Below are 23,919 nucleotides of genomic sequence, written 5' to 3'. Positions count from 1 at the left end.
TTTAATTCACGAGTAAATTTGGTGTGGTAGTGTTTACAGGGAATCTTAAAGTAAATTACGATAATTTCATAATTTTTCAGTTTGGTTTTTGCTTCAATAAGTCATCTCAACACTGTGATAAAAATTCCTTAATTTGTATTCGATTTAAACTACCAACAAACGTGTGATAAAAGTAAACCAGTTTCTGTTTAGACAGGGAAGGAATTTCATCCCCTAACTACCGCTCGCCTCCAAGGACGCAGGTTTGTCCTAGGAAAAAGGGTCAAAATAGTTCGATTCATGCAGCACGTTTACCTCTAAATACCATAACTGATACTATCTGGCGTCCGTGTAACGTTCCGTCCTACTTGGGCGACCCTTGCTAGCTCTTTCGTAAAGGACAAGAAACAAACTACGATTATCGGGAGGAAACTTTTCTCTCGTCCCGCCATGGAAAATGCAGACCAAACTATTTGGGCTTTCTTCCGTGGAAATGTAATTCAAATGCGTGTAACGAACATCTCGTCAGGCACAATGCTGTAGTGTAGCGCAGGGGAAGGGAATAGGGACAAAATGAGACGGGATAGGCAGACGTACGCACACAAGTGAAACTATAATGGCCTTTGGCTTGCCCTTCCTTTCCCTTCTATGGTAAGCCATCCCTAGGATAACGTAGCCAACATACACACAGACAATTCGGTCGACAAAAGAAAGAAACGGGAAAAAATTGAAGAGAAGAAAAACTTTCACGAAATATAAAGGAACGGATAAAGCTCCCCGTAAAGCGGCGGGATTCAAATTATTAGGCATTCCTACGCGAGGATCAGATTCATCCTGGAGTGCTAAGGAGGGTAAGGCCCGATATCCTCAACCTCAAACGTTCGAACGAACTAGAGAGGTCGGACACTTTCTTCATCCAACGGAGCGAAATGTGATTCTTTCGTTCGAGGCTCTCCAAACGATAGACACGCTGAACTTTTTTCTTTTCTCATAAAGCATTCTTTTTCCTCGTCCTCGAAGGCATTACACTTTGCACCATTTGTTTCGACTCCGTTTTCGACATAATCTGCATTTAAATTGCCTTGGCCTTTAACGGTTTGTTCCAATTTCCTGCAGATGGTGATTTTAAATTTGTAGTTTTGGAAAACGAATCTGTCTGAACGTAATGTAATTGGTGCGTTCACATCATTGAGAAGAATAGGAATTAGAGAAACACTTTGGTAAAGTGATTTGCTGAACACAATAAAAATACTATACTATTAATAAATTAAAGAAAATCGGTGTTGAAGAAGAAGCGATCGATTTAACTCAACCTCACGCATCGGAAAAGGTAATAGAAATCGACATTTTTGCACGTCTACTATGAGAACCGATCGGACCTCGTCCATGGTACCCATAGGACGGTGCCATCCTCTGCCCAGACTGACGTCCGATTGCTCGAGCGAATAGTTTCACGCCCGGGCAACGGTTTTTTTTAAATCGCGGGAACACGGAGGAAAGTTCTTGACCTCGGCCATTAAAACTCGTCGAGGAGTTTAACTTCAGGTGGCGGTGTTCCCAGTCCACCGGCACAACCGTCCGGACAGTTTCCGGATGTGACCGGTTCGGTTTGAAGGGAAGAAAAAAAAGGAAAAAAACGTACGTCCGTTTGTTCTCGACCAATGAAGCGTAGCGCTTTGGACTGTTTTGCGCGGACATCGCACCGTTCAAGCTGTCGGAACCCTATCCCCGATGATTGCCGGGCTCCATAGTCGCTGCTCAGTGAAGGTGAACCAAACCAGGATAGATAGGATAGGAAATTATGTTGCGCGTACAACGGGACAGTAACGGACTTGCTCGAATCTGAAGTTCTTCGGAGGGAATTTTGTGTAAAGTTAGTATCATTTTGTAATTCTTTTTCATTCAACAGGTAGAAACGCTTAAACCATTGTTCTGCAGGTGTAAACTAGAACTAACTTAATATAACTTGTGTCACGTTTAAAACAATTGTATTTTAGCATTTATTTTATCAATCCCAACTTGGAAAATTTTAATTTATCAAAGCAACTTATTTAACCTGCTTTTCATGCCGTTTTATTTATGATTAAGACGAAGTGTAATTGAAAATTTGGCAAACTTTAAAATTAAAATTTTTCAATTATAAGAAAAGACTAAATGACCAATTTTAAATAATTAAGTTAAACTAAATGTTCTTGGAGAAAAATTAACTTTGAGTGAGATATAACCTAGAAAAAAATGTGCTCAAATCAATTTTCAAATATTTTTGTGTTGGGAGCCTGTGTGTGTATAGCGCCAATTGCCACTCACAGACGACACGCAATTGTCATCTTGTTGATGTGTGCGCCGGCTTCCCGGAAAGCTCCCATGAGCACTCATCCTTTTTGCTCCTCGACCGTTGGCCAGGACGGTATCGTTTTTAGCTAGACTAAGTTTTAACGTGTGTAATAATTTATTCATTGATGTTGTGTTTTAGATAATAAATTCCGAGCAACACCAAAGATACAAAATTTTGCGTATTACGTAAGAATTAGAATAAAAACGTCATTTTTCACTTTGTGGGTTGAGTGCCGCGAAAACAATTTATCATCCACGAATGGCCGCAGCCCACACGATGCAAAGTGTTAACATGACAGGCTACATCTGTTGACACAAACGCCCTACCCCCGGGGGGTTGAAAAGTGCAACTCGGGCGTGTGTCCCGGGCGTTTGGAAGAAGAGTACAAAGCAAATAAGCGTACGCTTGGACGATAAAATCCCGCGCCGGCCAGATACCTTCTTGGTCAATTGGCGACGGTTTCGGTTTGCGAAAACGGATGGACGACCAATGCTCGACAAATTGGAACATTCGATATGGGTGTATTGGCGAGGGATATATGGGTGGTTCCGATCGTTATGATTAGCACAGTAAGAGGAGAAGGAGGAGAAGCGGAAAAATGGGAACTTCCAAAGCCGGAAACAGCTTACAAGTTGCCCTAGGATTACTAGGTGTGCCACGATTTTTGGAGCAAAATGGCATAATCCGAGTCCAACTACTTTCAGGATGCGAAGCCAAACCCATCACAAAGGTAGGTTAACGGGACATACAAAGCAAAAACAAACCTACTATTTCAATACAATGAAACATTAAAGTCAAACCACCGCAAAAAGCACAATCCGATGGGACCAATTTACATACTTTTCGGTATCTTTCCCTCGGAGCAGCTGGTTTTCAATGCTGGCGTAAAAATCCACCCAGGCTTACCAAAGATACCGTGTTCTGATCCTCGTATTTTTTTTTATTATTACCTAGGGTTACGCAATGACCTTCCTCTCCGGTTGACACAATGTTGCGTCGTCGGTTTGTCCTTTCGACGTGCTCCCATCCAGGTGCATTCGAATGCAGTTCCATCCAACCGATATCCTTGTTGCGCTGGAACAATCCACACTGTTCACCTAAACATATACGAGCGAACACAAACACAAGCACCAACCGAGGACCCTCATCCGTTTCGGACAGATTGGAGTGAATCTGCAGGCGCCTCTGTACGGCCACCAGCAGATGTTTTGATTTGCTACCGAACCGAATGCACCGGGGAGTTGCAGCGGGAACGGTGCAATCATACAATTGGAAGCGAATTCCTTATGGTGGCCGTCGATCGAGCAATTGATTGAAGAAAGGCACGCCGAGGTCCCGGGAAGGGCACCATTTTTATTGCCATCATTATTTGTGTTTAGTCGATGCTGTCGCCGTGAATTTCTGTGTGGGTATGAACGACAACGCTAATGGACGAGAAGAGGCGTTGCCTAGGAAACCATGCTGATCCACGTAAAACCAGGTTGCAGTGACATTGCAATTCGCGACAGTTCGCATTGTGTAAAGTCAACAAAATTTCAGATCAAAATTGAAAGCACCCGAGCGTAAAAGTTCGCCTTCGTAATATTTACTATCTCTCTATCAAAACGTACATCAATCACAGTCCAGCTTGTGGATCAAAATCAATTTAAATCGTAATCAATCGATTGGGCGATTGAACAGAATCATCCGGTAACACATCCTCCAGGGGGCAAGATTGATTTAATTAGATGAGAACACATCTTCTTGGAACCGTTTGCTCTGGAGAATTACTTGACCCTCGATGGATACTCGGAAGGGTTGGTGAGTCAGATGGAATTCAACTGCTTTGAAGATCAACGTAGAAGTGAATATATTAGTTTGAACTTGTACAGTGCACTGTCATCATGATGACTCAAATCAAACGCTCCAAATTATACGAATTACTTCTTTGAAATGACGGTTCTCAATAACGCTAGTAAAAGATAGTTGAAATTAAACCTCTCATCAGAATTAGGTTCAAATCATCGTTTCTGCAACTACATCCTTCCAAAGATGTCACACGTTCTGAGGGAACAGTTAGTCACCTTGATATTCACTCGCCAATGCGTGATGTCAATTAAACCCCCTGTTCAGACTTCTGTGGAGTTGCGGGGTGTGTATCAATCGTACCGGCCGCTTCCATCATGCTTGATTGCATCAGAAAAGTACCCACGGAGACATGTTCCGGTACTGGTAGTTAGTACCGGAAGCATATGGAGAAATTGTTCAAGGTTAGCCGTATTGTTTTTGGTGGATGCCTTTTGCATGGGCAACATTTCTGTAGCACTCAACTGTAACTGATTTTGTTTTGCTATTTTTTGTCAAATTCTTCAATAATGCAACTAGTATTTAAATGCAAAGTTAACCTAATTATGCTAAAATTACACAACTTTTGAACGATGTAACGTTTTTCTACCAAACACGTGGTCGATTGCAATATCTTGCAAGAAAGTTGAAGGCAATGTTGTACGCAGGCTTGCATACAACAGTTTTCAGTTTTATACTACTTGTGATCATTTTTAAATTTCTCATCCGATCGTTGTAACCAGGAAAGAATATTGCGTCAAAATTTAAAAATAGTTAAAAGTATATTACTCAGCAAATTAAAGCCGTTTCCGCTCAGTTTTTTACTAACTCAATATATGCAGTATTTAGAAACTAGTAAAATATGAAGTAGGAAAGATAAGTACACATATTTAGGAGGGAAAATTTAAAAACAAAGAAACAACGAATTCAATTCATTTGTTTTGCACTTACTATTCCAAAGTACAACCATTATAACTTTATTATTTTCAATTTACATGTACAGAATTGCATGAGCTAAGTGCTAAAATTGTTCTCCGACCGGTTTAATCATGATCTCGTGCACCTGCACACGCGGAGGAGTACCGATCGCGTAGAGAACTGCCTGTGAAATGTCCTCGGATTGCAGCATAGGCATTTCCGCGATGCCTTCAAGTGGTTCTAAGATTTCCGTCTTCACTGCTCCCGGGCTGATGCTCTGTAAGATCCAGAACAACGCAAGTTAAGGTTACAATAGATGGATGAATAGAAAAATCCTCAGAATATGCCAAGAATTAATCCTACCGTCACTTTGATCTTCGTTCCAGCGGCTCGCAGCTCCTGGCGCATGGTTTCCGTAATCGCTGTAACTGCATGTTTGGACGCGGGATAAATGCTAAGCTTCGGGAAGTTTGGTACTCCGTGGCCGGCGATACTGTTAATGTGCACAATGTGTCCATCGACGGAGCGGGCCATCATCGATTTGTACGCCCACTGACTGCAGAGTACCAGTCCGGTGACGTTCGTGTCCAGCACGGCTCGCAGATCGGCTGCGTTGCCCTGATCGAGCAAATTGTTCGAACGCACAATACCAGCGTTATTGACCAACACGTCGACGCCACCGAATTTTTCCTCGATCTGCTTGAAGGTGGCATCAATGTCGGCCTCGCTCGAAACGTCACACTTGATTGGATGCAGCCTCGCGGCCGCATCAGCCGGAAGCTCTTTCTTGAGCGCCTCAATTCGTTCTACACGTCTCGCCAAACCCACGGTGATCATGCCGGCCTTGGCCAGATCCTTTGCGATCGCTGCACCGATCCCGGAGCTCGAGCCGGTCACGACGGCCACTTTGCCAACCCAACGTTCCATCACTGTTAGAAAAAGGGCTACGATAGTCTACGCCAACCAGAAGCTTATACAACTTCAATTTTCAAATATTAGCACCTAGATGATAACGGTAGCACACTTCGAGAGAAACTGATACGGCGCGTACCGATGCGGACCCCTTTTTAGACTATCCTTGACATCAGCATCTGGGATGACTTGCACAATATCGGAGTAACGCACACATTTAGAACTTTGTAAGCAGCTTAGATCCATCAAAAACCAATTGATTTTGAGCCAAACAAAAAAAATTACCCATGGAATCACAGTGGGACATTATTCGAACAACTTTCGGCGAAATGTACCATGATCACATCAAATTTAGACGTGGGTTTTTGTCAAATAATTTCATCAAATTAAAACCTATAGATTCAAGATTTCATCATTTAGGTAGGTTACTTTTTTTTCTCATAGGAATGAATTGATAAAAAATTGAAAATTAATAAATTATTAATGAGTTGCTGCCATCTTATCCACCGTGCCTGCGCATAACGCTCGCGGTAACATAGACTAGCACCTTGGAATGCGGAATTATATTCGTCCAGCCTTCTTTGGCGTTGTGTGGGGTGAGGCAAAATTTGTCTAATAATTCCGCTTCCACAAGATGCTCGCCCATGGTTGCTCACGCATTCACAGTTTTGTGCGGCAGTGTATTGTATTAGGTAAACATAAGCTTTGCTTGATGGTGGTGTCGCGCGTTCCGTGTTGATAAGTGATTGTTTTAGAACCGGCGTCGGTCGTGTGCCTTCCTTTTGAAAGGGCCAAGTGGATGACGGGGCGTAACGTGACACGTCGGTGGCCAGAAAGGGGATGATATGGATGGATTCGGTACGAACATTGTGATAGAGCGGTTACAGTGCTATTTACAGTGATGGCTCACGCGTTTTGAATCAGCTGGACAGTATCATATCATATCGGGCACGTTACAACCGTCTATCACTGATCGGTAGCCCGATGCGATTTTGATTTGATTTTCCTAATACCACAAGAAGTTTTATCGCTCGATTACCTAACAGATAGAATCGATCATTAGTTTGAAGTTTCATACGACGTTTTCAAAAAAAAAAACCAAAAACATGTTCATTCAGCAACTCGTATAAAATTACTCGAATTTCTTTTCAATACCATTTTTACCTCGATTATGTTAATCACCTAAATATTTACAATATACTTGTTAAGTAAAAATATGTCTTTCTTTTACACTCCTCCAGAGTTGACATTTTGGTTGTCCTAAAAGCAAAAAGTCCATTCAAAAAGATAGCAATTTCGATGGGTACCTGCTTGGAAAAGTAACTAAAACCCTTCGACAGTGATTATGCTACTTTTTCGAGCGACGTGTTTCGCAGTTATCGTTTAGTGATTTGGGGCAACGTTTGCAAAACAGCCTTGAAGTTGCTTCAACTTGCCGTTACTTTAATCTTCGTTTCAGTTTCGACCAACTTCTAGCGCATGGTTTCCAAGGCAATGGCAGCTTTTGCAAAGCTGATTTGATTTATCTAAAAGCACTACTGATTTACTAAAAATGATCCAACGTTTTCCTGCTAAACACGTGGTCGATAGCAAAATTTTCATTAAATCTGAAGGCTTACATCCTTATATTGGGTCGCATATTAAATTTGATAGTTTTGTCAACACAGTCATAAACATATCAAAATTATGCAGTTCCATGGACAAACCAGTGAAATTCGGAGGGAATGAAAATAGGTATAGAAAGAAATGCGAGTTGTAGTTCTATTTGTTTAAACAGTTAAACATTTATTTTCCCTGGAAAAATATATCAAATTTATTGATATTAATAACACTAGAATAGCTCTCCGACCGGATGGATGATGATCTCATGCACCTGCACATGCGGTGGAGTACCGATCGCGTAGAGCACTGCCTGTGAAATGTCTTCGGATTGCAGCATGGGCATTTCCAGGGTTACCGCAAGCGGTTCTAAGATTTCCGTCTCCACTACTCCCGGGCTGATACTCTGTAAGTTCAAAAACAACGTACATTATAAAAATTTCATGTGCAAAATTTCATCTCTCAAATCTGCCATCGACTCATCTCACCGTCACTTTGATCTTCGTCCCAGCGGCTCGCAGCTCCTGGCGCATGGTTTCCGTAATCGCTGTGACCGCATGCTTGGACGCGGGATAGATGCTAAACTTGGGGAAGTTTGGTACCACGTGGCCGGCGTAACTGTTAATGTGCACAATGTGTCCACCAACGGAGCGGGCCACCATCGACTTGTATGCCCACTGACTGCAGAGCACGAGTCCGGTGACGTTCGTGTCCAACACGGCCCGCAAATCGGCCGAATTACCCTGCTCGATTAGATTACTAGGCCGCACTATACCGGCGTTGTTCACCAGCACGTCGACTCCACCGAATTTTTCCTCGATCAGCTTAAAGGTGGCATCAATGTCGGCCTCACTCGAAACGTCACACTTGATTGCATGCAGTCTCGCGGCCGCATCAGTCGGAAGCTCTTTCTTGAGCGCCTCAATTCGTTCCACACGTCTCGCCAAACCCACGGTGATCATGCCGGCCTTGGCCAGATCCTTTGCGATCGCTGCACCGATTCCGGAGCTCGAGCCGGTTACAACGGCCACTTTGCCAACCCAACGATCCATCACTAGTAAAAAGGTGTACTGTAGTCAACGGCAACCAGAGGATCGAACAAATTGGACTTTCAAGTATAAGCGTCGCGATGGTAACGGAAGCACACTTCGAGCGAAACTGATACGACGCGTACTGAAGCAGCTTCCTTTTTAGACGATCTTTGGCATCAGGATCGCGTCGGCATGACTTGCAAAGTACGAGATTAGCGCACACACGTTTTGTTTCGTGTGAAGTTTAGTGGGGATTAGCTTGGAACTATGGAAAGTTGCGGTGAAATTAATGTAAACAAAAAATATACGTAAAATAAAATGTTTCTACAAAACTAATGAACTTTTGTACGTGTAAAGACAATGTCTAACATTACTAATGAAATTTAGCCTATTATATGTTAATTTTTTTTTTGTTTTCGAACGCTTGTTGAGTTTATCCAGAAGGATCCCAAAAGAGTGCTTCATTCGCAAGCAACTGAGCACAAACATGAGCAATTCTTCACCAACAGCTTTGAATGATGTTATTCATCGCTTTATTTTAAATACTATACAATTCCTAAGCTTCCTCCAATAAACTTGTATCGGTTATAGATATGCTCTCATGTTAATGAAGTGATCAAGGAACGAAAATTAATAAAATTGATCAATTATTTATGACATTCTTTAACATTACCCAACGTGCTTGCATATAACGCTCGCAGTAACATGGACTAGCACCTTGGAATGCAGTATTACATTTGTCCAGCGTTATGTGGCGTTGTGTGGGGTGTGGCAAAATTTGTCTAATAATTCAGCTTCCACAAGATGCTCGCCAATGACCTCTCACGCATTTACAGATTTGATAGGCGGTGGGTTTAATTCAACAAACATTAGCTTTGATGCATGTTGGTACCGCACAATCCATGTTGATAAGTGATTGTTTTAGAACCGGCCGTGTGTCTTTCCTTTGAAACGGCCAAGTGGATGACGGGACGTAACGTGACACGTCGGTAGCCAGAAAGGGGATGATTTGAATGGATTCATTGCGATAGAGCGGTTGCAGTGCTATTTATAGTGATGGCTCACGCGTGTTGAATCAGCTGGACTTCATCATATAATATATCGCACGTTTTATCGCATGCACGATGCGATTTTGATTTGATTTTCCTACTACCACAAGAAGTTTTATCGCTCGATTATCTAACACACAGAATCGATCATTAGTTTGAAGCTTCCTACGATGTTTCCAATTCTATGTTGATCCCTTCAATATTTATACCTGTTAAGCAAAAAGATGACATCGGTATGGTGCAACACATGCACAAAACTTAATGCAAACTATAATACAATAGGCATGTGAAAAGCGCTCAACTTTGTCTAGTGGAATATCCAATGGCCCCAGAATTTTTCTCTACACTCCGCCGGGGCTTACACTCTGTAGGAAGTGAAAGAAAAAGTCAATTAATCGAAAATTTATCGAAATCGAAAACTCAAAACCTTTCGACATTGGTTATGCTAGTTCTTTGAGCAACGCGTTTAACAGTTACCGTTTAGTGAATTTAGGGAACGTTTGCAAAATAGCCTTAAAGTTGGATCCTAAACTTGCCATTACTTTAATCTTCGTTTCAGTTGCGACCAACTCCTGCCGCATGGTTTCCAAGGCGATGGCAGTTTTTGCAAAAAGATTTAGTCATATGACCAGTATTTAAAGGGAAAACTGATTTGATTTATCTAAAAGCACAATCGTTTTGCTAACAACGATACACCGTTTTTCTGCCAAACACGTGGCCAATTGCATTATTTGAATGAAACCTGAAGCCTATGTACGCATGTTTTGCATACAATTTGATGCAGTTAAACATATTGCAGTAAAAATGAACAATGATTAAGATAGAAATATATAAGGGTAATACAAATATTAAATTAGGTAATGTTATTGTCAACACAGCCATAAACATATAAACAATATGCAGTTCCATAGACAAAACCAGCGAAATTAGGAGGCAATAGAAGTAAGTATAGAAAGAAATGAGAATCAGAGTTCAATTTGTTTAAACTGTTAAACATTTATTTTTGCAGGAAAAATATATCAAATTTTATAATGTTGACATCACTAGAACAGCTCTCCGACCGGACGGATGATGATCTCATGCACTTGCACACGCGGTGGAGTACCGATCGCGAAGAGCACTGCCTGTGAAATGTCCTCGGATTGCAGCATAGGCATTCCCGCGATGCCTTCAAGCGGTTCTAAGATATCCGTCTCCACTATTCCCGGGCTGATGCTCTGTAAGTTCCAAAACAACTTGTGTTATTATGTAAAAGATCTTCCAAATCTGCCATCTTCTCATCTCACCGTCACTTTGATCTTCGTCCCAGCGTCACGCAACTCCTGGCGCATGGTTTCCGTAATGGCAGTGACCGCATGCTTGGACGCGGTATAGATGTTAAACTTCGGGAGGTTTGGTACCAGGTGGCCGCCGATACTGTTGATGTGCACAATGTGTCCATCGAAGGATCGGGCTACCATCGACTTGTATGCCCACTGACTGCAGAGCACCAGTCCGGTAACGTTAATGTCCAGCGTCGCCCGCAGATCAGCCGCGGTACCATGGTCGAGCAAATTGTTTGAACGCACAGTACCGGCGCTATTGACCAACACGTCGACGCCACCGAATTTTTCCTCGATCAGCTTAAAGGTGGCATCAATGTCTGCCTCACTCGAAACGTCACACTTGAATGCATGCAGTCTCTTAGCTGCATCAGCCGGAAGTTCGTTCTTGAGCGCCTCAATTCGTTCTACACGTCTCGCCAAACCCACGGTGATCATGCCAGCCTTTGCCAGATCCTTCGCGATCGCTGCACCGATCCCGGAGCTCGAGCCGGTTACAACGGCCACCTTGCCAACCCAACGATCCATCTCTTTCAGAAAGGTGTACTGTAGTGAACGGCAACCAGAGGTTCCAAAAACTTGGACTTATAAGCGTTGTGATGGTAACGGAAGCACACTTCGAGCGAAACTGATACGGTTAGTACCGATGCGGCCTCCTTTTAAGACGATCCTGGGCATCAGGATCGTGTCGGCATGGCCTGCATGCAATGCCAGATAAATGCACGCACATTTTGTTTCGTGTGAGGTTTGAGGGGCCTAGCTTGGGTCAATCTAGTTTGGATATGCTTTCTTGTTTGATTAAAAAACGATAAAATTATAAAACTAATAAATTATTTACGAGACTTTGTAACCTTACCCAACGTGGCTGCCCAAAACGCTCACGGTAAAATAGACTATAGGTGTTATAACACGAAATGCGATATTGTATTCGTGCACAAGTTGCTCGCCCATGGCCTCCAATGCATTCAGCGATTTGTTAGGCGGAATGTTGTATTCAACAAACATTAGCTTTGATTAATGTTGGTACCACACGTTCTATGTCAATAAGTGATTATTTTAGAACCACCGTTGGTCGTGAACCTTCCCACTGTCATGGTTCTTGAACAGGTGAGTGGATACCGTAAGATATCGATGACCGGACGGGGGATGATTTGAATGGATTCATTCAGTGCAAACATTGCGATAGAGCAATTTAGCCTTAATGTTTCTAGTGATGATTTCTTCCCATCGCTGAACAGTACATCGTATCGGACATATGACAACCGTCTTCAACTGATAGGCAACGCAATTAGATTCGAATTTGATTGTCTAGCTATTGTAACAATCTTTATCGATTGTTTAATTGAATCACTAGAAATTCTAATCAATATCGTTTTATCCTCCATTATGTCAATCACTTATTCACACACTTTGTAGGACACTGAATCAGAACTGAGATGACATTAGCGTTATTCATTGCATGGATTTTATTTCAAACCATGACCCGAACGAGAACCATTATCGTTGATCGCAAATGAGTAGGAAGTAGTAGAAAGTAGGAAAGAAGAAGCTACAAGATAGCTCACATTAATTTATGCACTATCATCCTTTTGTACGTGATATGATAAAAAAGACAGTTTACACTCTTTTGATCTGCTAATAAAATAGATGTTTTACATTGAATGTTTTATTGTTTTAAAGATACACTTCTATGAAGAAGTATGCTTTGCTAATGCATTTCGCCAATTGGTTTGATGATAATCTCATGCACTTGCACACTTGGTCCCGTACTCAATGCATACAGAACGGCCTGTGAAATATCCTCTGGATCCAGCACCGGCATGCCTTGTGGAATCTCTAGCGGACCCAGAATTTCCGTCTGCACTCCTCCTGGGCTGACACTCTGCGAAAAGGAAGTCGAAATACGTGTAAAAATTAAAATACATATTTAAGACGCATGTACTTCCGCCTCCGTCAACTTACCGTTACTTTAATCTTCGTTCCAGCGTCACGCAACTCCTGGCGCATGGTTTCCGTGATGGCGGTGACGGCATACTTGGATGCCGGATAAATATTCATCTTCGGAATTTTCGGTATCCCGTGACCGGCGACGCTGTTGATGTGAATAATATGGCCATCCACCGATCGGGCAATCATCGAACGGTACGCCGCCTGACTGCAGAGCACCAGTCCGGTGACGTTCGTGTCCAGCGTCGCCCGCAAATCGGCCGCGTTACCCTGGTCGAGCAGATTGCTCGAGCGCGCAATACCGGCGTTATTGACCAGCACGTCGACGCCACCGAATGTTTTCTCGATCTGCTTGAAGGTGGCCTCAATGTCGGCCTCACTCGAAACGTCGCACTTTAGCGCATGCAATCTTCCGGCCGCTTGAGCCGGAATGTCTTTCTTCAGCGCCTCGACCCGCTCGACACGTCTCGCCAAACCGACGGTGATCAGACCGGCCTTGGCCAGATCCTTGGCGATCGCTGCACCGATCCCGGAGCTCGAGCCGGTTACGACGGCCACCTTGCCAACCCAACGATTCATCACTAGAGAGAAAAAGGTGAACGAAGTTACGCTACGTACGGTCTTACACCTCAAATTGGACTGATAAGATCCCGTCTAAAATCAGCTCCTTTAATAGTGGACCTTTTTTGCATTTGAACGAGCCTTATCAATCGCATATATTGTCGCCGATATGATTGATAGATTTTTGCAAGCTAATGCTTGCCTACTTGCAATTACTGTACTTCCGTACATCGGATTGCATTTTCGAGAGATTGTGCAACCGTTTGCGATAACAGGGGAACATTCCAAACAATCTCTTTCATTTTCGCAAACATGCGTTTATTTCAGTCATAATGTACATCGTGAAACGAACCGCTTGTCGTTACATAATTCTTTGAGCGCGTGACAATTATCGAATATTATCAAACTAAACAAAGTAAAAAAAAGATCAATAATTGACACAAGTGGTGTAATTCAATATACACAAACAATAAAAGATCAGTTTGCTTCAATCCCACGTCGCGTCATCCTCGGCCAAGCTCAACCCTTGCACGGCCCGATTTGGACACCCGTTGGCTCCTTTATCTTCCTCCTCCCAACCCTGCTGCTGCTCGCATGGATCGTCTATATCGTACTCGGCACAATCGTCCACATCGTCGTCGGAAGAATATTCCATCGGTAGGCAAACCATATCGTCCGCGTTGATACGATAACCCTCGGCCGGGAGGATACGTCGCAGCTGCTCGATCGTGACCTGCTCGGCACCCATGCAGTTCCGCACGGCGTACAGTGGGATGAGATACTGATCGTGCTCGGGGTCGAGAAAATCCTCCCCAAAGTTCCGCAATCGCCGCACCTGGTACAGGACATCATCCCGCAGGCGCTGTTCGGCTGTTCGATCATCCGGTGCCGCCACCGGATACTCTTCCCGATGGACCAACCAGTAATCTCCGGTTTGTGGTTCTTCTTCTTCCTCAAAGTTTCCGCTATCGTTTCGGGTGCGCGTCGCGCGGACCTCCTCATCCTCGGGAATATACATGTCAAAGTGGTGCGCTCCACCAATGTCGTCTTCCTGCTGTTCCTCTCCACTGCTCCACTGCTGGTCGTCAACATCCAGATCGTCGTTCATACGCCAACCTTCGTCCATTGCCCCCCCACCGGGAGGTCCGTGGAATACGGGGCCTTCGGGATCGTCGCCATCGTCGCCGTCGTCGTCGTTGTCGTTCGGTGGTGGATCCGTCATTACTTCACCTATTTCCGGATTGAACCAACACGTGCGCTTCGAAGGTTCACCAGCCTGCGGTTCATCCGTTTGCCTGCTCGCCGTAGCGGCCGAGGGCGGTTCTTTCGTCGGTGGATCCGGAAGGCTGCTTAAGAAATCTTTGCGCACAAACACTGCCAGCTGGCTGACGCAACCGATCGCTTCAGAACCGGCCGGTGCCGCACCGATACCGAAGTACTTCACGTCATAGTCCGGATACCGCTGGCAGATCGTGCCTGCCCATGTCTCGAACTGTGCACGGGTCCATTCGAACTTGTGATCATCGTGCCGGAAACCGTTCTCCAGCAACCCATCGAAAAGGACGTTGTATTCGGCGTTCGGTGTGGAGAAGAGAGCAACCTTTGGTTTGATGAAGCCGAACACGTTTTCCGGCACCTTGTCAAGCACCGGCTGGTGAAGGTGTTCGATGCTAGAGCCGAAACAAACAAAAAAAGAGTTGTCATGATCGATAAGAAGACTGTGAAACGTCTACTGCATACAAGCAAACAAACTATTCAAACTTACATTTCAATACCAATGACCACATCCGTTCCCTCGAGACATTCGTGTCCAATGGAAATGTCCCCACGCCAAACTTCTACGGTAAACGGGTTTTCCGATGGCGTCACGTAGTCTACAAGCAGTGGCTTTACCATATTCCGACTTTGATTCAGAAGTCTCTCGTCGATATCGATCTAAAGAATGCGAAAAACACGATCGGAAAGGATGTCAAGAAATTTGCTTGATTGAACATTGATAATTAATCATGTGTAAAATGCCGGTGCATTTTACCCCACCGGGGCATCTTACCACACTTTCCTCTACATAAACCCACTCATAAACCACATTTGATACCACATTTGGATAGCTCATTTCGGTTTGGAAAATCTAAAAACAAACGAAACCTAAAGTCCAGAGTCAATGTACAATTCAAATAAAATATTAGCTTTATTTTCCACAATCATACTGGCTTCTGCTGCATTGCACTGTACAACAAGGAGGTCTTAATTGACCAGGGCTGGGTGAGCCAGCGCGAGGGAGGGGCAGGAGAAAAAGAAAAAGAGAGAGACACACACACATGTGGGGTGTAAAAGCATCCGAAACAACAGTAGACTATCGATTGTTCTTAATCAAAAGGATACGCGTTTTTCTATGCAACCAAAAAATCACAGAGCAATATTTAATGTTGATCGGAGGGTATATGGGGAACATGGAGGACCTATCGGGGGAATTGCTTTTTCTCAACAAAGTTCACCTAAATAAAACTTCGCTGGGGGGAAGGAAAACTAGAGAAATGTAGAGAATATACTATTTATCATTGAATTATTTCAACGAAACCTTGCTGTACAATTGGTTCGACATGGTCCACACGTTATCGAACTACTGCGGCCATGCGGAGAGGATCGGTTCAAAGCCCTACTAAACCTACGACTACCGTACCCGCTCCCTCTCACGCTAATCTCAACCTGGGCGCCATTTCAAACGATCTTCCTTTGAATGAGCTGCTTCCAGAACGGTAAATTTTTCCGATGCACCAACGTGGCCAGCATGAGCCTCACCCGGTCGCTAACCGGGTACGTCGGCTGCCAGTGTCTGATACGCTCGAAAATGTCCGCATGGCCGAAGCGACTGAACTTGAGCAGACCGGCGATCGCCTCCTCCTGGATTTTCTGGTTCCCTCGGGCGAGCTGCACGATGGTGGTGAAGATCTGCATCACGCCCGAGACGTCCTCCTGCGGCGGGTGCGTCTTCATGATGGACGAAATCGTGAAGATGCAGGCGACGATACGTTCGTCCAGCCCGGCCAGATCCGCCGGACAACCGGCAGTAGCAGGAACTGCCGCTGTACCGCCGCTGCTGTTCATCAGATCCAATAGCTTGAGGTAGTCGTTCAGTAGCGGGTAGAGCCGTTTTTGGATGATGTTCTGGCGGGCCCACTCGTAGCCCTTCCGCTTTGCCACCAGGATTAACGCGTGCGGCACGTTCCGGAGCCGGTTGGCGCGAATCTTTTCGATCAGGTTCACTACCAGCTCGTCGTAGGTCGGGCTGCCCGGCTGATAGCCGTAGTGGTACGTGAGGAGTGCGAACAGTTCACGCTTTTTGTACAGTCCCAAGTCGTTGCCGCCTCCTCCTCCGCCTCCTCCTCCTCCTCCGTTCGCCGACTCGTTGTAGTTGGTGTTCATGAGAATCGTTCGTATCGTGCTGATCATTGCGTCCGCGTTGTCATAGTTCGGGCTGCCCTTCTTCGGCAGGGCGAACGGGAAAGCCCGCAGCACGTAGTACACCAACGGGAGACACTTGTAGCCGAAGTAGTACAGGCACTTGAACAGGTACAACCGCACCGAGTAGGTCCGATGCCAGGGCACCACCGTCGGTGGCTTGCTATCTTCCAGCCCAATGTACAGGAAGGTGAGTGCGATCAGGCCCGGCAGCATCGGTACGCCCGACGATTCGGCCGCCTTCAGCTGAAACACGCGCCGATCGAGTTCGCGCATCATCACCCGATCGAATGGTTCGTGGGTAAGGTGGGGCGTGAGGTGGCGCACAAGAAGAACCAGCTTCTGCTGCGTAACCGGTATGGGCGGGGCCGGTGGTGAGCACTCGAGATTGACGAGGAGATCTCCGTGATGCGAGAGAGAGGTTTCGAGCAAGCCCCGTGCGATCATTCGCCCATCCTGACTGATCGCCACCACCTTGCCGACCGCTTCGGCCACGGCCGCCTCGGTCCACGGGGACTTTACGTAGCGCTTAAACGCTTCCGTTAGCTGCTGCATAGAGCTCTGCTCCTCGGCGTTCAATCGTCCGGCGTGCGCATTCACCACCTCAGACCTTCGCTCGATCTTGTAACATTCGATCGCTTGATCGAGCGGACCGCGCGCTTGTTGCTTGCAATGATGGAGATGCACGTGATCGAGCGGTATCACCCTCGGTGGGGGTACGGACGTGTCAATATCGACAGGGCTTGCGGCGGGAGGTGGCGATAGAGGAGAATCCAAACAGTACACCGATTCCGACGTGGAGGTAGATGAGGTCGTGGAGATGATCGGGGTATCGATGCCGGTTTCGTGCGCCGGCGGTGACATTGGTGAATCCCAATCGGGGCTCGCAGGCGATTCTAACTCACTCATTTTAGCAATATCCTGCACATTCTCGAGCTTCTCTTTGACATCTGCAGTCGGTTCTTTTTCAACGATTTTATCGCTTTCTTTGGAAGTCTTTTCATCAAGTGCAGATGGTTCTTCGGCCTTCGCCTCTCCCGCCGTTACAGGATCATTGGCAACTGCTCGAGTTGCTACTACGGTACATTCCGGTGATGGCGAACTTCCCGTGGAATTGTGATTGTCCATTGGCAAACTTTCATCTACTTTACTATCCTTCTTCATCGCGACCTCCTCGGTTCCTTTGCCAGAATCAGCTTTACCATCTTCTATCCTCTCAATTGTAGGCACAATCTCAACCGATTCTGCTTCGACTAGTGGACCACCTTCTGCTTCCCGTTCCTTAGGGAGTTCCTTTTCTTCCTGCTGTGCACCATTTTCTTCTTCTTCTAGTTCTAAATCCACGCCTTCTACAACAATGCCCTCGCCGTCGTTTTCTTCGTCTAAGTCGATCCGATCCGCAATGGGTGAAAGTGGCCGGTACGACGGACTCTCGATCGCCGAAAACATGGCCGCCTTGATGGAGGAAAACTTTGTATCCCAATCGTCCTCCAGCAGGAACTCGGTGGTGGGTGATATCCGGCCACTGGCAGCAGAAGGGGGGGATGGGCTTGCCGACTCGGAAGGAGAATCGAGACGCGGCCGCTTCGGACTATAGGAAGGAGGTAGGGCCGCGGGTGGTTCGCCCGAGCGACGAATGCGCAGCTTCCGCTTACTGATCGGTGGTTGAGTGGGGGTTTTGAACTGATCCTTCACCAGATCATTCGTTTCCTTCACCTTGATCGGCGATACGAACGTGGCGGTACTCGTGTTCGCTTCAGCTGTCCTCGGCGGTGTCGAAGGCCGGGGCTCTGTAGGAGTAGGGGCCAAGCCAAGTGATGATAACCCTATCCTCTCCGTTGTGGGGCTTATTATTGTCGAACCAGCTATAAGCAGCCTCTCCACCGGACTCTCCTCAGGTAATGATGCAATTGGGGCAGCTAAAACACAGGTGCCACTAGAGTCTCCCGTCGTGTTTGATGGATGTCTGGTGTCATCTTCACCTTCCTCCATTTGGCGCAACTCTTCTGCTATCCGATCGTTTTCTTCGTCCATCATTTTAGAAACTGGTTTGCTTGCTGCTTCGGAACGTTTAATCTCTAACGAGTCGACATCGTCTGTGCTTGGAGCTACTGGAATAGCAAAGGAAAATCATTAAAATTAATATTATTTTCATATTTAAAACGTAAACTGTTGGCCCCACTATTAAGATCACAACAACGGAATGAATGAATTGCCATTGTTTATCCATTACTTTTTGCGTATCACATATACTTTTTCAAATTTATTTTGAATACGGTACAGGATGCGCGACAATTTTTTGCAATTATACAAATTATTTCTCATCTTTGCGCTACAGCAATTCAACAGATTTGGCGCTGAAAAGGTTATTGCCTTATGCAGGGGTCGGCAAATTTCCGCCCCGGCCCGCTTGCCAAATCCGGCAAGTCAACCGATTTTATCCGGCCCGTAAGAAAATGTTAGTGTTTCATACTAAAAACCCTACTAAATTTTTGTCGAATGTGTTCACGATGTCTGGTTTGTTTTCTGCCCAAAAATAAAGATCAAAATTATTGAATAAAGTGTTCCTATTATTTGTTGAAAAAAAAAAATCGAAATTCAACTAAAATAAGTATGAAAATGTTCAAAAAGTTTAAAGATAAAATTTTAAATATGTTATCTTTTACCACTTTTTATGTAAATTTACTTCCACCGGAATTTGAAACATAAGGAATATAGGAGTTTACATGCTTCTATGAAAAGGGCAAAAAGGGAAGGTAATGAAATCAGGAAATCCTTAAACTACAATATGTTTAAATTGCTAGAATAATCTGCGTCTATAAAAATCAAATCAAACTTGTGCCCAATCTAACTGAAACTGATCTTTCCGACACATTTACCTACTGAATAAAATCCTTTACAATTTATCTGGCGCGAAAAAAATGACGGTGGCGATATCGATTCGATATCGTTGCGTTAAGTAATCCCTGGGTTTAGTAATTCCTGATACCTAACAGACAACCCTTATCAGTGCTGTCAAATTTATTTAAATATGCTGCGAAAAGAGGAGAAATAATTTAATCAATTTTACTGAATGAATGTGTTTGGAAACACTTTTTCCAATAGCATGTAGCTAATTGCATCTACAACCAAGGGCAAGGACGAAGCGGGGCCACAACTGAATAACATCTACTTACCGTTTGTTTCCATTTCGTCCACCAATTGTACGTTAGCGTTGAAGGACTGACCGTTGGTCTGTGGTGTGGCGGTGGTGTTTGGTGTTGTTGAAGCGCTGACCGCTTTACTGATGTCTTTGGTTTGCCTCGTTGAACAGGATGCACCGATCGTCGGGGCGGGAGGAGGAACATTGACGGCCTCGGTTTCCTCCACCACCGCCGGGGAGAGGAGATTGTCTACCTGCCGTACGTGTGTACAGTGTTCAGCAAAGTTGCCCGCCGGAGAAGCGCTACAGTCGTCCGCCGGGAAACATCTAGCGGGAGATTGTGGGACCGGCGATGGAGGTGGTTCCTGCTCCGGTGGCACCCTGGTAAGCCTCACCCGTTGCTTTCCGTAACCGGCGGCCGCCTCAACAGTGGCACTGACATTGGAGAACATTGCACTCATCAGCTCCGATTCACGCCGCCCGTCGGCCTCGATCATGTCGCGGATGGTGGCAAGCTGTTCGTTGATCATGCTATAGCATTGGCCGTCAAACCGCCGACCAGGACTTCCCATAAGCGAGAAGATCGTTTCCCCCAGCAATGTCCAGATGGTGGAGAGATGAGGATGCATTCGACCGAAGGTGTCATCCGGCCCGAAACCGACCGATGGAGGAGTCATCGATGACATATGCTCTTCCTTTTTGATCTTCTTCGCGTACAGCTGCTCCGCGATGTTAATGTACTGCTGCTGGAAGCCTCCTCTCTCCATTCCTCCTGGTGGCCCTCCACCGTCGGTTTTCCGATAGTCGATACGTTTGCGGATGTTTTTCAAACTGGTCATTGTACTGCAGGATACGAGCTGTGGTTTCTCCACGATGTTTTGTACGACAGTCTCACCGGTGGATCTTTCGGTTTGTATTTCCACCGACCTCCGCAGGGGAAGAATCTCTACGATCGGAGACAACAGCAACGGCGGCAGGGGGACACACTCGCGCAAAATTTCGTCCACCGACTTGTGCGTTATCTCGGGGAAATTCACTCCTACATCGACCCGTTTGATGAACGCCGATGTGCATGTCGATCGCGTGATGGTGGACATCGTGCTGTGCATGGTGCCTTTGTCACAGAACGTTTTCTTCTCCACCTGGGGCTCCGACCTCGGTGCCGGGTAGGGTACATCGGTGTTTGTGCCACTGGTTCGCAGCATTCTTGGTTCACCGGTGTCCTCGGCCGTTTGACACTCCTGGTCGCACATATCGGGCCGCTTTTTTCGCTTGCTGCGCGAAGACGCATGTGCCGGGGGATGATTTTGACTGAAGAACTGTCTCACCTCTTCCGGAAGGTCGAGTTTTTTCGCCGTCCCCGCGTGTACCTTCAGCTCTTTCCACCTGACCGCACTGTCGCATGGTTGTGCCCCTTGCTGCAGGTCGTGGGAGTAAAAGTGCACCAGGTCACATACGATCGCCCGGTAACGTGCCTCGTTCGTCTCTATCTGCCGATCGTACTCCGCTATCCGCTCCTTTAGCAGTAGACCGGTGTTTACCCGATCGTTCTCAGCCTCTGAGCACCGTTGTTCCAGCTCTCGGCATTGATTTAGCGCCGTCGCTAGCTGCTCCTCGATGCGGCCGCTCTTGGCGCATTCCGCCTCGTATAGGTTTTTTATCTCCAGTGCCGTTTCGCGCAAGGACGAAATCTTCTTCCGTAGCCGGTCATTTTCTTCCTGCTGCTGTTTGCTCTCACGCACCAACTTATCCGTGCTGGCGAGTTTGCTGGCGATTGCGTTCAAATCGAACGTACCCACGTTATCATCAGTGATGGCGCTATAAATAAAGTCTTCCCCGCTCATGGTGCCTTCTGCGTCTCCTCAGGTAATGCAAGCGGGCGTTATCCTTTCTTCTCAGCAACTGGCTACTGCGATTGGTTTAGCGACTGATCGAGTCGTCGAACACGGGGTGTTCCAATGGGGGAATGCGCTGCACGCGCCGGTAAGATAAAGTTGAGGTGCCTTTGACAGCCAGGTGTTGTCCAGCGAGGTGAGGCGGAGAGGAGCCGAAAGGACCTTCCACCAGCGATAGTACTTTGTGTGCAATTCACGGTCAACACACACGCGCCTAGATTCACTCGGCGAAACACTAGACTCATACACAATCGGCACATACACGCGTACGCATTCATGCGTGCGCGAGGCCTCTTCGTAACGACGGTGAAGGGGCAGGTGGGTAGAAGGGAAGAACTTGCTGCTGGTTCACTTTCTCGCAAACACTTTCTCAAACGTTCCTCCACTCGCACTGGGCACTGGCGGGATGCTAAGTACTATTTACTACAGGAACTATCGTTATCGTAGCCATTCCCGTCTAGTAGAAGCTAAATTTTGCAGAAAGCGTGATGTTTTCTTCAACACCGCCATCCACATATTTTAGTCCGCAATCGAACTTGAGCACTCACATGTAGTGTCGAGACATTCGATCTGCACCTAGCGAATTCGCGAGGACCGGTGCACCCAGCACAGTTTGTTTGGATGGCGGTCAACCGGTTTTTTTCATGTGCAAACCTAAGTTAGTTTTTACACTGAAGCGTTAACACAGACATCTTTTAAATCTCCTATTCGATAAAGAGATTATCAAGCATGATTTTAACAAATTTAATAACCGAATCTCGCGAATCCTTTCGAAAAAAGAACCGTAGAACTCCGGACTTTGCATCATTTCCCATCACTTCTCAAATGTTTTGACAGAAAAGGAGACGTCAAAATGACGTATGACCCCTTTGGGAAATGATTGAAAAGCTTCCCAATTCTTAGAAACAGAAAAACATGCATGCATAGATATCGTTTTGTTAAAATATTTTTTCTCTGGAGCACAATCCACGGTTCAAGTAATACAACCACAGTAAATAAATCACATTGCATGGGTGTAAGCCCTTTGGCTCGTTGGAGGCGTAAGGAAATGAACACTACCCCCTGCATGTGCATAGATTGATTCAATAAACTCATAGATTGCATGACTAAAATCTCGACATTTCCATCGTAAAATGGAAATGTAGACGCAATAAAATGGTACGAAATAGTATACCAGAAGTACGCTGACCTGTAAAAGAATTGAAATAAATGCAATATTGTTGAAGGATTCAAATACCTCTAGTATTTTCTCTACCGCTGCTAAGGAACGTAGCAGCCTGAAGAATTTCATTTCTGCACATCCAAATTCCACAATCTGCAATAAAAGGATTCTTTTTCAATGCATCGAGCCATGCTATCGTAGCTGCGGTGAACTTGCCTTCTTGAAAGAATGTTTCCAATAGTCTAAATCAAGCAATTGTAAAACTGTTGAATATCGTTGCTCGTAAACTGGTGGATCGAAGCGAATTTGTTTATCCTCGTCGTAATAACAACTGGAATCAAAATTTAACGGAACGAATATGTGCTCCATGATGCCTTTTGATACAGAAAGAAGGATGATTCCCGACGAACGTTTCGATGGTATGTTTTACTGTTCAGTTGCAAACACGAATTTACTTGCGGGGGGTTTAGGTTGAAATATTTTTGTAAACAAAATAACGTCCGAGTGTTGTGACAGCAGTGTTGCCACGGACATCAATGTTTTCTCTTCTTATTTTATGGAAACAAATGCTAATAAATTATTTATCAACTAAATGATAACAATTACTTATGATGAATATTTCATACAGTGCATAAAACATATTTTAAATAATAAAATCTTTTTTTGGAAAGACAATGTTGGCAACGTTTCACTGACATGTATGTTTTGGAACTGCTTTGGCCACACTGCACAAGAAACAGCAAACTCCAAGTGAAATCCATATGACCGATTCAGTAGAAAAGCA

At 45.3% G+C, this 23,919-nt stretch overlaps 5 protein-coding genes across 5 annotated transcripts; all 5 read right to left on the bottom strand.

The window, feature by feature from the left end:
- Positions 1 to 5,144: 5,144 nt before the first annotated feature.
- Positions 5,145 to 6,070, bottom strand: LOC131288959 (farnesol dehydrogenase-like). The gene is made up of 2 exons (XM_058318146.1): positions 5,420 to 6,070; positions 5,145 to 5,333 (listed from the first exon to the last, which is right to left on the bottom strand). The coding sequence occupies exons 1-2, from the start codon at positions 5,981 to 5,983 to the stop codon at positions 5,160 to 5,162; spliced, it is 738 nt and encodes a 245-aa protein (XP_058174129.1). The 5' UTR covers positions 5,984 to 6,070; the 3' UTR covers positions 5,145 to 5,159.
- A 1,729-nt stretch (positions 6,071 to 7,799) lies between these two features.
- LOC131288979 (farnesol dehydrogenase-like) lies at positions 7,800 to 8,619 on the bottom strand. Its single transcript, XM_058318168.1, has 2 exons — positions 8,056 to 8,619; positions 7,800 to 7,973 (listed from the first exon to the last, which is right to left on the bottom strand). Exons 1-2 carry the CDS (start codon positions 8,617 to 8,619, stop codon positions 7,800 to 7,802), a joined length of 738 nt encoding a protein of 245 aa, XP_058174151.1.
- A 2,071-nt stretch (positions 8,620 to 10,690) lies between these two features.
- LOC131288969 (farnesol dehydrogenase-like) lies at positions 10,691 to 11,497 on the bottom strand. Its single transcript, XM_058318157.1, has 2 exons — positions 10,934 to 11,497; positions 10,691 to 10,864 (listed from the first exon to the last, which is right to left on the bottom strand). Exons 1-2 carry the CDS (start codon positions 11,495 to 11,497, stop codon positions 10,691 to 10,693), a joined length of 738 nt encoding a protein of 245 aa, XP_058174140.1.
- Positions 11,498 to 12,677: 1,180 nt separating this feature from the next.
- Positions 12,678 to 13,501, bottom strand: LOC131294460 (farnesol dehydrogenase-like). Its single transcript, XM_058322506.1, has 2 exons — positions 12,932 to 13,501; positions 12,678 to 12,851 (listed from the first exon to the last, which is right to left on the bottom strand). The coding sequence occupies exons 1-2, from the start codon at positions 13,493 to 13,495 to the stop codon at positions 12,678 to 12,680; spliced, it is 738 nt and encodes a 245-aa protein (XP_058178489.1). The 5' UTR covers positions 13,496 to 13,501.
- Positions 13,502 to 16,194: 2,693 nt separating this feature from the next.
- Positions 16,195 to 21,922, bottom strand: LOC131294459 (uncharacterized). The gene is made up of 2 exons (XM_058322505.1): positions 20,113 to 21,922; positions 16,195 to 19,047 (listed from the first exon to the last, which is right to left on the bottom strand). The coding sequence occupies exons 1-2, from the start codon at positions 21,920 to 21,922 to the stop codon at positions 16,196 to 16,198; spliced, it is 4,662 nt and encodes a 1,553-aa protein (XP_058178488.1). The 3' UTR covers position 16,195.
- Between the last annotated feature and the right edge of the window lie 1,997 nt (positions 21,923 to 23,919).

This window comes from Anopheles ziemanni, chromosome 2, assembly GCF_943734765.1.
Source record: "Anopheles ziemanni chromosome 2, idAnoZiCoDA_A2_x.2, whole genome shotgun sequence".
NCBI lineage: Eukaryota > Metazoa > Arthropoda > Insecta > Diptera > Culicidae > Anopheles > Anopheles ziemanni.
This window is presented reverse-complemented; position numbering and strand designations above follow the sequence as displayed.